At 34.9% G+C, this 13806-nt stretch overlaps 2 protein-coding genes across 3 annotated transcripts; both read right to left on the bottom strand.

The window, feature by feature from the left end:
* Nucleotides 1-4658: 4658 nt before the first annotated feature.
* LOC130935148 (uncharacterized) lies at nucleotides 4659-7979 on the bottom strand. Of its 2 annotated transcripts, none has more exons than XR_009067827.1 (2): nucleotides 5792-7718; nucleotides 4659-5104 (listed from the first exon to the last, which is right to left on the bottom strand). XR_009067827.1 is itself a non-coding variant. In XM_057864728.1 (2 exons), exon 2 carries the CDS (start codon nucleotides 7192-7194, stop codon nucleotides 5863-5865), a length of 1332 nt encoding a protein of 443 aa, XP_057720711.1. In that variant the 5' UTR covers nucleotides 7195-7205; nucleotides 7725-7979; the 3' UTR covers nucleotides 5577-5862. The 2 variants fall into 2 exon arrangements, 1 of the variants encoding a protein (XP_057720711.1); XM_057864728.1 differs by lacking the exon at nucleotides 4659-5104 and adding an exon at nucleotides 7725-7979 and having other exon boundaries at nucleotides 5577-7205.
* A 773-nt stretch (nucleotides 7980-8752) lies between these two features.
* On the bottom strand, nucleotides 8753-10205 carry LOC130935545 (peroxidase A2-like). Its single transcript, XM_057865337.1, has 4 exons — nucleotides 9975-10205; nucleotides 9702-9896; nucleotides 9459-9624; nucleotides 8753-9303 (listed from the first exon to the last, which is right to left on the bottom strand). Exons 1-4 carry the CDS (start codon nucleotides 10173-10175, stop codon nucleotides 8888-8890), a joined length of 978 nt encoding a protein of 325 aa, XP_057721320.1. The 5' UTR covers nucleotides 10176-10205; the 3' UTR covers nucleotides 8753-8887.
* Between the last annotated feature and the right edge of the window lie 3601 nt (nucleotides 10206-13806).

Raw genomic sequence — 13806 nt, 5'->3', positions numbered from 1 at the left:
ATCAACCATCTCCATTAAAAAACTTATAATACATTCATTCCGCGGCGAAATCAGTTCGGGGCCCAATATATGATTAGGATGACAACACCAGTAAAGAGGAAACTGTTCGCCGAGATGTTCATCCAAATAGAACGGAAATTCCTTTTCTACCGATCTCACTTTGAAAAATATTTCTTTAAAGTCTTTGAAAAAAGATTTGTACAATTTAAAGACAGAAAATCCAGGTGTACTGTTCAAGTTTACCCAGAGGCCTTTCCAAACACCTTTTGCTTGAAAAAGTGAGAAGAAAAGCTCTACCTCAGGTTCAATCCCTAGGAACTCCATTAATACTTCAAAACACTTTATAAAAGCCCATCCGTTAGGATGAACCTGAGATGGAGCACAGTTCATCTGCTTCAATATATTACATTCAAACTTTGTAAACGGCAATTTCACAAACAACTCCTCAAGAATACAGCTATACAAATAAAAACTTTCAAAATCTTTTTCTCGATGATAAACCCGATCCATACGGCTACACGGAATCAATTCGATGTGAAAACCGGGCCTCGTTATTTTTTCTAAAGATATTCCTTTAACACTTTCTTCATCGAAGAACAAAGAGGCCCTTATTTTCACATCCTCACTGACCCACCCATATGATCCATCGTCTTCTACCCTAGGCAGCAACTTCACTTTCGAATCACTCATTTTATCTATCAGACGAAGGAAAAGCAGAAATGAAGAGAAATGAGAGGGTAGAACTTCTAACCTCTTTTGCTCATTCTTTAAACCACCTTCAGAAGACAAAAGGACTAAAGCCTTTGAGCCCTCACACGAAAGTACCTAAGCGTCACTTTCCAAGCCACTCATTTAAGAAAACGTTTTCAATTCCAAGTTAAAATCTTGACCCTTCATTTAAACCCACTTTCAACGGCATAAATCCCACTTTGGAACTTGCACCTGCATTGAAGAGACAGGTATCATCATTAACTGTTCCAGTAACTTTTGCTATACCGTAATAAATACACCCCACTCGATACGTCAAGTTGACCTGGGGGCTCCTTACGCCGAGCTATAACTCGGTCAAAATCAAATTTCAAAGCTCAACCTGCCTTATCTACATCCAGGCCAAGCTTGGGGGCTGTGATACGACCGTTATACATCAGTTACGAGTTATAGCTCGGCAAACGTCTCGTAACCGACGAATTACTTGCGCCGAGTTTATGGCAATAAATGGCCTTATGATCGGTTACATCAGTTACCCCTTAAACGGCAAGTCAAGGAATATGACTGCTACAGTATCTCGGTTATAAAAAGCAATCAAGAAGAATCGGTAAAGGTAGACCTTTCTTGACTAAACAATTCCTAAGAATAATTCTCCTGAACTGACTTGAGCGTCGGAGTACTTTTGCAGGTACTTTCCCCCCTTGTTCCTTTGGCTCCGTTGGCTGGTAGTGGAACATTGCAACTCGAAGATAAGCTCGGCCTCCTACTACTCGGGAACGATTTATAGTTCGGCTACAATCAGACAAGAACAAGTTAAAAATTTTGGTGTAGTAAAATTAGTTGATAAAATTAAGTTTTACTAGAGAACAAGTATAAATATAGGATTAATTATAACAAGTAATTAATAAGTGAAATGAATATCAAAGTTTGATTTTCTCTCTTTTATCTAGTTTCACAATTTTGATACTCAATAACATATTGATATTTATTCCTAATTCTCTTCTACCAATCCACATTTATGATCTTTATTTCATCAGTTTATTCATAATTTCTCAATTTTACTCACCATCAATTCATCAATTTAAGGGGCTTGATTAGTGTTAATCTTAGAATTCTAATGTTACGTTGGAGATCATTGATAGTTCCTTATGTTATAGATATAGTTCTGAATATTAACTAAAAAACAAAACCACTCCTTAATTACTAATAATTATAGCTTTCGGTCTATCTACTTATAATAGGTTTTCATCCAACAATGATGACTAAGGAGTTTTTTTTTGTTTTAAATCAATATATTGAGTATTATAAAAAAAATATATTTTTTATTATATTTTTAAAAAGTGAATATATATAAACTTTTTAAAAGGGTAACGATTAACGGAATTCATATATATGTAAAATGAAATAAAATAAAATAATATAGTATATATAGTCGTTATCAATATGGGGAATTAAGTTGGGGCATGATGATGATTATTGTATAATTATAATAATAGCAATGATGATTATTATAAGATAATAATGATAGACAATAATGTGAAAGTGTATCCAAGAAATAAATGATGGGAGAGGGGGGGAATAAATTGACTTTATTTGATGATAGAAGAAGGCATAAAAAGAAGGATGATGTTAATGATGAGAGTGATGAGGGATGAGTTGTTGACCAGAGACAATTAGAAAACCAAATGAGATGTCTTCGGACACACTCACCCGTGTGTTCAATCATTTTGTTTCCACTCTTCCCTTCTTCTTCACTCACACTTCCATACTTCTTTGCATCACAATATATATATATTTTCACCTTATAAATAAATCCATGCAAGATTAAATTCCTATTGATATAACCTAAATTAAAGTCCTTAACCATTAAGGATGTGACGTGTGAATTATGAGATTATCATTAAATAAGAACTATATTATTGTAATTAATTTGAAAAGATGATGATGACTTGAATGGTCCTGCATTGCATAATGCAAATATTGGGCTAGTGGGTCAAACAAAGCGAGACCTAGGTGTTCTACATTTTTTTGGAAGTGTTATGTGGGAATTGTCACAGTCAAATTATAACAATCAGAAGAAAATAGTGATTTAATTAAATGAGAGAAGCAAATTCGTATAGTAACAGGAAAAGCAATAGCAATGTATGCCTCATAGAGTGGGCTCCATATTTTTTTAATTTACAAATCTTTTTGACCGGTCTAGATGATGAGGTTTACACAGTTAAAAATGGGAAGCTAGAGTGTTGTAATTAATGTAAATAGATACATGTACCCTACCCTCAACTCTTAAGGTTTCTTCTCATGAGTAGAGTAAAGGACCCATTGCCACTTGCCTCTCTTTCCCAATTCAACTAAGTCCCACAAAATCAACATTCCCACAACCATACATTATGTAAATACGTGATAAATACAATGAGTAATTTGTGAATGTTCTTGTGTAATATTCTAAAAGTATGTAACTCTTTCTTTTATCACATCATATATTTGAATGAGTTTTATTTCAATTAATAAATAAGTATATGGATAATGTATATTTTTTGTTTTCAATGATTGTAATTTCTTTTAAAATATTTTTAATGTTTAGTTGCATTCAATTTTGTTCTTAACATTTTTTATGTGTCAAAATTATTCCTAGACATTAATTCTATATAAAATGTTTGAGGCAAAATTGAATAAAATAAAAATATTAAGAACAAAATTGAACAAAACTAAAGTTATTTTTGAAAAATTGCAAAGATTTAGAAAAAAAATATATACTTTATCCTAATTATATAGTAGTTGAAAAGTTTAAAACAAAATGTTGGACCCTAGAGACTCGTTTTCATCATTCAGTTAATCTAGCGATGCAATTTATATTAATCACTGCATAATTTCATTCACTAGCATTTTATACAGTCTTTTTTTTCCCTACAAAACCTGGGCTTTTAAATTTTTGTAGACTTTGGTAATTATGTTAGCCAAATTGTGGGCTTATGCTTGATAAAGTTCAGGAGTCATCAAACACACATATATGGGCAAAGTAAGTGAAAATGGGCTTCATGCAATTGAACCAATCCTACCCATATATGGATATCCAAGCCTATATGGGTGTTAACGGACACAGGCCCAGGCCCATATAGGTGGATGGACTCTGGACTGTGGTTCACGGGGTTTAGGGTGTCAACTAGGTCCAATTCCCATTTCCTTATGAGTTCTACTCCTTGATAATATTGAGAAAGTGATTTTTTTTTTTCAAAATTAGAAGTAAGACTCGAACTCAATACTTCTAGGTGAAAATAGAGAAACTATATATCATTTGACCTATGGTTCCTTGGCATTGAAAAAATGATACTTACTATATATATATATATATATATATGGATCCCGCTAGGAAGACAATGGACTATTTGTACAATGTGTACAATGGGCTATTGAGTTATAAAATGAACATCTCCTATATTATCTAGAATAACGTACAAGGGACTCTTAACCTTTCGGATCTAGCGCTTTAATACCATATTATGATACCACTCATCCCAAAAGCTTCAGTTGATTAGAAAATGTAACACTAATGATATCTCTAATACTCCATAAACCTCCATTGTACACATTGTATAAATATTTCATTGACTCCTCATACTTTTCCTATATATATTGAGAAAGTGATGTTGGATGTGAGAAGAGAAACATTGAAATTATATTGACATAGACTCTCAATTATTTTTAAAAGAATAAACAATTATAAGAAAAGACGACTAAAAGGACAAATTTATCAAACTAAAAGTAAAGAAGGGAAAAAAGGATAAAAAGAAAGGAAAAGGTTTCTGGACATAAAATATAGTGTGGAGATAAGGCCTGTCTTAACATACCGATAGATTGTGGCTGCAATCGGTGGTGTCTATCTAAATAATAGACATTTGAAACCACTTTGTTTCAACAATTAATTAAAAAAACAAAAAGTCAAACACTCCAGATCATATGGTGACAAACTTCGATTAAACTCGTGACTACTGAGTTGTACCTTGTCCTCACTAATCAGAACCATTAAACTGGAATTCATATGAACCTAGGAATATCTTATTAGAAGGAATATGCATACTACGCTTCATACATAAAATCAGAGAACCCTCAATGAGACTTAACAAAACCATGGCTACAAGCCTACAACCCCATCTAAACAATGTATCTCGAGACAAGAAAATCTACCATGGGTTTCAAGGGATAATTATGAAACAAAGCGTTAACATTCTACGGCCATACAATAATAGCTACTAGCCTGGTCTAGTATATCCACAATTTTTCACTGTATAAATTAATTGTCTACAACAACTTTGCTTTTAGCACAACCTGCATTATTGACAAGGCAACAAGGACAGAAGCTTTAAATTGCCGTTGACCATTTCCCCATGAGATAGTTCTGTATAAGATGAACACAAGTAAATAAACCCACATATCATAAAAAACAGTGAACAACTCGACTAACACACTGTACAAGAAAAGCTACACTACTAAGATTTTTAGATAGACAGTACTCTGAAAATAAAGGGAATCAAAGTTTTTCAAAGTTAAATGCAAGTAAGTTGAATTTTTAGTGCCACAAAGAAAAAGAGTGTCAAGAGCAATAAGAATATAGCATGGCGCTTAGACACCTCGAAACAAGGTTTGAACTTCTAAATCCACTTTGAATAAAAGTAAGCATTATATCTAATGATTTACCCACACAAAATTCATCACTGGTGAAGCTAAACGTAGATTCTGAATAGACATAGCAGCAAAGCCTGATACTTGGAAATCAATGTCGTATAACTAAGAAAAATCTTTTATCTGATCAAGTACACTTAGAAAAAAAAAAACATAAGCTCCCATCATTATAGGGCATGATTGAAGGGTTATAACTTACAAAGGCTAAGGGAGCATGATTATTCTATGGCAAAATTTAATTTCTAAGTGACAAGAATCTACTATGGCTAGATTGATTAAGGACATTCAAACATAGCAAGTGACAGGGCCAAAGCTTTGAAAATCATTTCTACATCTGCCACACGACTTGTAAAAGGTGAATACTTCATAAATGTATGGCCATACCAAAGCAAGGAGCACTTACATAGGTGTTGGAAAATTATTATCATATGTGTTACATGATAAAAAAAGTAATAACTTGCTCTAAAACTTCTATCAGTTCAAACGTCTGCGCCTTGGAGCGCGAGAGTCTCCACTATCCACATCAGACACTCTTGAAGCATCATTTCTCCTCCTAGAAGAGGATGTTGACAAGGATACCATGGAATCAATTTCTACAGCAGTGTCCACCTGACTCTCTGAATTGATGACGGCACCGATGCTTGAAAAGGAATCTCTATCATCAACTGGAGGAGGCTGCTCTTGGTTTCTACCTAATGGATGGCTACGGAAATATGCCTCAACTAGCCTTTCAGCAGAATTCAGTGCTGATGAAAGGGTAGAAAGTGTTGCCCTATGTGACTGTGTTCTTCTAAGTAGAAGGGATTGGGCCCTGCGATTATCCCCAGCCTCATGACTATTAACATTAACATTAACATTAACATTATTATGCGACAAACCCACTACGTCATCTGCAGGAGCCCCAATGTTTTGCTCTCTCCTTATACCTCGAGATGTCAAAAACCTACTTAGCAATGAACTAGTTCTTTCTGCTGTTTCACGGGCATTGTCTGGTTCATGCGGGTGAAGTAAATCCCTAGTGAGATCAATCCTGCTTCCAAGACGACGAATCATCTCTTCCACAGGGAGTGCAAATGCAGTTCTCTGAATGGTTTGTCTCAGACTCTCGACACGCCTGGCTGGGGGCCTCAGAGGGACTTTCAGGGTGGGATCGTCCTCAGCAGTGCGGACACTATTTCCACGACCATATATTGGTGTAACATTCTTGAAAGTCACCTCTCCTTTACAAACCGGACACTCCTTGGCATCCGAGTGCAGATGCAGCCATCGATACAGGCACGGCCAACAGAACAAATGACCACAGCAAGTCACAACAGGATCCCTGGCCAGGTCTAAACAGATATTACAATCAAAGAAGTCCCCATCAGTGCCACCACTTTTCTCATCATCATCCTTCTTCTCCAAAGCCGCATCATCCATAACACCATTGTTGTTCTCACAAGCTTTTGGTGCCACCTCCGTCCTTTCCTCAGCTGCCACACTGCCTTCACCAGCCTGCAATGCACCCCCTTGACCAGAATTAACCAAAAACTGGTTCAATTCCATTGAGATGTTCCTTGCTTCAGGGGGGATATGAAATTGCCTAGGGGCTTCCGGGGGAAGGTGAAGCGGAACTTCGGGAGGAGGTATAGGGATATGCCGCCACCTCCACCGTTGCCTCCCCCTGAGCCTCACAGCTTCACTGATTCTCTGAAGAGGCTCCTCAATCCAATCATCCAAGTTCAGACCATCAGTTGATATGGTTGGGTCAGGGCCTGGACCCAGATTCAAATCAAGGTTCATAGCATCCGAAGTCTCTTCCGCCATCACAGTGCAAGCTAGAAAGAAGCTTACTTTATTACAAATTCCAAACAACTAAGGCTACGGGCAAACGAGAAACCAGTAAAAAGGGGTTTTCTCCCCTTTGAAGGGTTTTAATCAAAGAAACCCAGGTTTGAAGGGAGGTAATTTCAACAAGACACACTTGTGGTGACAAAATTGGACATTCAGAAACGAAAATCCGTCAATATTTGGGACAAAATTGGGGGAGAAAACCCTAACTTTATCGCAAATATGGACGAGGCCAGATCCAACGAACTAGGTTGACCGCAATTGGAAGAAGAAATCATGGCGAATTACCCAAATTGAACTTAAATTGAAGCGATTCATGAGAAAGGGAAGGGAAGGGAAAGGTAGCTAAGTTGAAGCAACAACAATAAGGGTTTCAATATTATACAGGGCTCACAAAATAAAAGGGGGAAAACTCGGAATAAAAAAGCAAAGGAAAGCGAAGGATTTACAATGGTTAAAGACAGAAATATAGATAGAGAGAATAAGACGATGGGAGAAAGAAACACCTCGGTGCTGAAGTTGGTTAAGGTTGCTTGGGAGGGTGGGTGGAGTGGCGCGTGGGAGGGCGGCGCGTGAAGGTAGCAAAGTGCGGTCTGAGCTGGACTTAGGTGCGAGTGGGTTCGACCATTGTCTTCGGTGTAGGTACGATCTGAATGAGAAGAAGAAGAATAAGAACAAAGCAAGACGAGAAGAGAATCAGAGAGAGAGAGAGAGGGTTTTGACGATGAAACGCAGAGAAAGAAAGAAGGAAAAGAAACAGAAAGAGAGAGAGGAAGCGAGAGAGAGAGAGAGATAAAGCGAGGGATTAAGGGGAAACAATTTTACTAAAGTCAATGAATTGGAAGGTGTAGATGGATTGTGTGGCGGGTGATGGAGATGAACGGTTGTGATGAAATGTTAGGCACAAGTGGCTTGTATTCCAACGGCATCGGTTGGTGTTACAGCATATTCATTATTCCACGTTAGTACTTAGTACCTCCCCTTCTCTCTTAATGTAATCACGGCCCTTAATCTCATCTTATCTCATGCCAAGACAACCCACGAAGCTAAACATTTATCAACCATGATACATGCATAATGTTGTGTTCCTCGGATTAACAAATTAAATAAACCATTGCTTCTGACCCACAGAAAATTTATACCCTGTTCATTTTAATAATAAGAGATATAAATAATGATTTTATTAAGAAATTAATAGCAAAACAATAAATAATTAATTTGGATTGATAGAGTACTGAGTTTCTTCGTTACCTTTAGAGAAATTAAAAAAAATATTTGTTGAAAAGTTTAAAACGAAAACTTATACAGCAATTACCTTAAAAGTACATTATAAAATGTGCTTAATTAACTTCCAGAGCATTTCATGAAACTCTAGTCATTGGAGGGTCAAAAATGTTGCATATATTCATGGTCCAATTGTATATCTCTCAGTACTTTAGGTTTTGTTTGGTTTGCGTATTATATAGGCACATTTACATGGACAGAAAGAGCTAGAAAATATGTTATAACAAATTATGAGTGCTAAATAATAATAATCAAAGTTAATAGTATTATTATAATTGATTACACAAATTTGTGAGCCTTGTTTTCTTCCTTACATGCATGTCCAAACAAATCAAAGATAACGAAAAACCACAGCATCTCATTACATACTTATACGAGTAGTTTGCTAATTGAGTTTCCTACAATTGGACCTGATTTGACCCTGGGGTGCAGTCAAAGGGCTAATGTTGGCCATGTTGATCATGGACTCGGCAAAGGCTTCGAAGAAGGCGGTCTGGTTGCCGGCGAAGCTGTTCACAAGCGAGATGGCGACGCTGTTGTTGGAGGAGAAGAGCTCCTGATCCGTCTGGAGGAGGCCACGGTTGTTGATGAGGTTGGAGAAGTAGTTGTTGTCGAAGGTGTCCGGAGATGAAGGGTCCAGGTTGTTGAGTGTGGTCCCACTGCTTCCATTCTGCGGACAGCTCTGCTGAAGGCTCGCCACATACGACGGGCTCAGAGTGGGATCAGGGCTCCCTGTGCCGCTCCAGTTGAACAGTCTCTGGTTGAAAAATCTACATTGTGCTCGCCCGAATGTGTGTGCACCTGTATGAAGGATCAGGTGCAGTTAACTTCATTTAAAATTGATAGTTAAAAGTTGTTAGATGATAATTTAGTCAAACTTGTCAAATCATTTAACAACTCTCAGCTATTAACTTTACCTAAAGTTAATATGAGTTGAAGCTAATAAGAGTTCATACCGGATAATGCAACGAGATCAGTTATATTGAGTCCAACAGCAGCAAATTTTGCTGTGATGTTCGCTAAGCTTTCAAATGGAGTTGGAATCGAATTATTCGCTCCTGATTGGTTTGCAATTACACCATCCCTTCTCCCAAGAACAACGTTCCATGAAGGACCTCCTCCCTGCAAATTCAATTCAATTCTTTCTTAAACATCTAATTATTATTACATGTATTAAATTATTTAACCTAAATAATTACCAGAGAGACAGAAGCTTCAGCCGCAAGAGCAAGAATGTCAGCACAAGACACAACACCAGGGCATGAATTTTCAACAGCACTCTTGATTTTATCAACTACATCAAACCCACGAGCTGAATTATTGTTTGGAACTGCACCCTTCTCGCTCAGTGTTATGTTGCCACCTTGGTCCAACAAAACTGATGCATCACACCCCTAATAACACAAATAACATTAATAACTTTAATTTATATATTATAATATAAGCTTATATTATATGTGTGGTAATGGTACATTAACAAAGCAATCATGGAAATGAAGGCGAGTTAGGCTTGCGCCAATGCGAGGATCAGATTGCAAAGCTTGCTGAACCACACTCCTCACAATGGAAGACACGTTGGGACATGTGCTGCTGTAGAAGCTTGAACTCAATTGACCATTTGATTCATGAACAAGTGTTGTTATTAGCACTGACAAAATTATGGAACAAAACATGGCTCTGCTTTTTTCTTTATCTATCTTCTTTCACTCGTTCGACATTTTGTATTCATCATTGATTGGTATGATATATATACTAAGAGAAAAGAAGCTTTAATTTACATGCACTTAATTAATTAATTACTGTGTGTGTTATGTACAATTTATTTGCTTAAAGCTAAAGTTTTAACTGGTTCTTACTTAGAAGTGCACGCTAGCTAGCAATATAGATACATAGTATATTGAAATTGTTGTACTCATTAGGTACAAAACGGGACATGGAAAGCAAAATTCAAACCATAATGATTGCCACTTAACTACCTTGTCAAGTGTCAACTATATCTGCTCTTCAAAAGAATTTGGCAATGCAAACTTTATCTTATATTAGGTCCCCTATCCGATCCTTATATAGATAGAACAATTTATTAATTCAATGCCATCAAACTCAGGAAAATGATTCAATGGACTCAGTTCAAATGGTATGATTAAATGAACTGAAAAGGAGATAATATAGCTTCATTCTGCTAGAACAAGTTAATTGATTGTCCCAGAGGATATTTTTAAGTAGTATTGAATATAATTTGACATTAACTATCAACCCGTGTTATGTTATGAACTAGATTTGTTAACTATTTACAACAATAATGGTAATTCATTTTCTTTATAGAATTGAAGAGTTGTTTTGCTTTTATAGCAGTTAGAACGTGTACCTTAGCTTTAGGCTGCAATGTCCAAATGTTTTCAAACTTTAAAGTTTTACTTATCATCACCTGAATGATACGTAATCACCACTTAATTAATTACAGGCGTAAATTATAAGACAACATCACTTTTCACTCTCGCCACAAGATTAATTTCCAACAAGCTAAACCCCCCTAAAAAAAATAAAAACATTTGTTATGTGCACTAGAAAACAAGAATAGAAAAATGTCATAAAAATTTAACTAGCCTTAATTGTGAATCAATATAATGTCCAATGAAAGAGCGATGGACTATATAAATTAAAGTTGCTGGCTCCAACCATTGAATGAAGTTTCATATATGTCGGTGCAAGTAACAAATCTGTTCTTACTTCTTACAAATAACATAATGACACTCAACGAAAATACTTAGAAATTAAGTCACACAGCAAATATACCATTAACCAATATAATCACTACTATATGCTTTCATACCCATTTTGGGTTCGTTCTATATTGTCTTATTATTTCGCCTTTTTTCTGTAATTAGATATCCAACCAATATTAAGAAAAAAGAAACACTCCTACTCCTACACACTAATAACGTGTATATATTTCTGTCTTTGTTTGTTGTAGGTAGTATATCTAAGTCACAGTGATATTGAATAGATTTTAAGGTATCGCATCTAAGTCACTTTAGTGTAATTCTTAAAATCATCTCCGCAATCAACGGAGAACGTGCCATTCATGGGTCCATATATATGCATGTATTCATTTGAATTAAATTTGTAAGTTTGGCCAACGATCATTAATCTTCACATTTGTTAACTCTTTTTATGCTTGTAAACGTTAAATTAATTCATAACTTGAATGTGGTTAATTACATAATCTTACCGTTTATTTATTTCATTTATTTTTACAATTATATTACGTGTAGACTAAAATTCAACTATTAGTTATTAAAATATAAAATACATATTAACAATGAATTTGAACAACACAATAATTTATTTGATTATTGATTAATACATATATATTTGATTTTTGCACGTAGCATTTGATATTTTTAATTACTCACATGAAAACCTACATAAGAATATTATTTGACATGTTTGAGTGTTAATATAATTAATACGCATATTTACATTTTAACTTTTCCTTAACTTTTTTACTATCATTTTCACATTAAAATATTTTCATGTGAGTATAGCTTAACAAGTAGTGAAATATGCAAAAACCAAAAAAAAAAACTTTTATTTCTCTCCAATTTGATGCTAATAGAAGAGTTGTAGTGGCCCATGTTTCATTAGATTAGTGTTCTTTTTTATTATTTTTTTTCAATTTTGTTTAGTTTTTTGTGCAAAAGTTGTTTTGCTTCAATCAGACTCGAGTTGTGTAAGCCTAGCAAGTGAAAACAACATGGGCCAATGCCCACTATATTCTTGGGCATTAGCCCAATTCAATTTATTCCAACAAGAGAACTGTACAAATGAAAAAAGAACATAAAGTCCAACAAAACCGACAGTCCAAAATATTAACCAACAAAAAAAGTGAGATATTAGTGGTCATTATGTCGCGGATTATCTTCTTAGAGGTTGATTACTTGATTATACATTAAAAGTATAACTTGGTTTTGTATGAATGATTATGATGGCTCAAAGTATGACTAAAATAAAGAAATAACATTCTTTATATGTCTGTTGGACTAAAAGAATAAAACTCAAAAGAACATTTTAAATAGTTAAATTCATCTTTTTTTTATATACATAAACACTAAAACGATAGAATCGATTAGTTGGATTTGAGTTGTAGAAAAAATTATATAGTTAAAAATTAATTAAATTAGATATCTCTTCACTAATCTTACATGCTATGAACATTTATTTTTTATAGACAACAATTAAAAAGAACACTCAAAACAGTATTTTTCTTCTTATCACTTTTCAATTTAAATTGGTTCTCTCTTCAATGGTGGAGAGAAAACTTTTTAAGTGGGCCTTATACCTTTTAGGTTATTATAGATTTTTTTTTAAGATTTCTATTCAAACAAACAAAAGATAATTAATATTTTTTTTTTCATTTTCTTCTCCTTCTTTCTATTTTCCATTCGCCTAAATAAAAACTAAATTGATAGAAATCGATTAGTTAGATTTGAGCTATAGAAAAATCCATATAGATAAAAATTAACTAAATTAAATGTCTTTCACTAATATTATATATTATGAATATTTTTTTGTATGGACAACAATCGAAAAAAAAATCTCAGAATAATGTTATAATTATTACTTTAATCTGTGGAAAATAATTTATCTTCTTTTACTATCTTGACTAAAACAATTTAAAATAAGATAAAAAAAGACACAAAAATAATTTTTAACAACAATCCTATTTAATGACTAATTTTGAGGGAAGAGAAAGATAATAAGCTGAACATGTTATATCAACATAGAACAACAATGTGTACTGTGTCTCTCCAAAATAGAGTCACTAATAAGTTGAAAAATACGAGACTATAAAAAAACTGCTCTCTTCATATGTTCTTAGATCTTGTGAGAAAATTTTTTTAGTTGCTCCAGTCTTTGTAGTCCTCTTATAGTTCTTCATTCTGGCTTTTTTATATAAATAAACATGGAAAAAACATTAATTTCAAGAATACGTATGGCTTGAATTAATGACTGAAATATGCATGGCCAACTCAACCTCGCCGGCCACGAAATGGAGTTCCATACCAACTCGCAAGTGGCGCCCACGAAATGGAGGGTAGAGCAGCAGGCTTTTTCACTTTGTGGCTGGCAGAAAGGAACTCAAGCCCACATCATTGACGGCACCCACGAAATGGGCAAACTCAAGCCCACCGCCCACGAATTGGGCCAATTAGCAAGCGGTGGCCACGAATTGATGGGAGGCTCGTTCCTGGTGCCCACGAGTTGGGTGGTCAAAACGGCAGCAGCAGCAAGCTCACATGCATT

Source organism: Arachis stenosperma, chromosome 6, assembly GCF_014773155.1.
Source record: "Arachis stenosperma cultivar V10309 chromosome 6, arast.V10309.gnm1.PFL2, whole genome shotgun sequence".
Taxonomy (NCBI): Eukaryota; Viridiplantae; Streptophyta; class Magnoliopsida; order Fabales; family Fabaceae; genus Arachis; species Arachis stenosperma.
The sequence above is the reverse complement of the archived record's forward strand: the minus strand, read 5'-3'. Positions and strand labels throughout refer to the sequence as shown.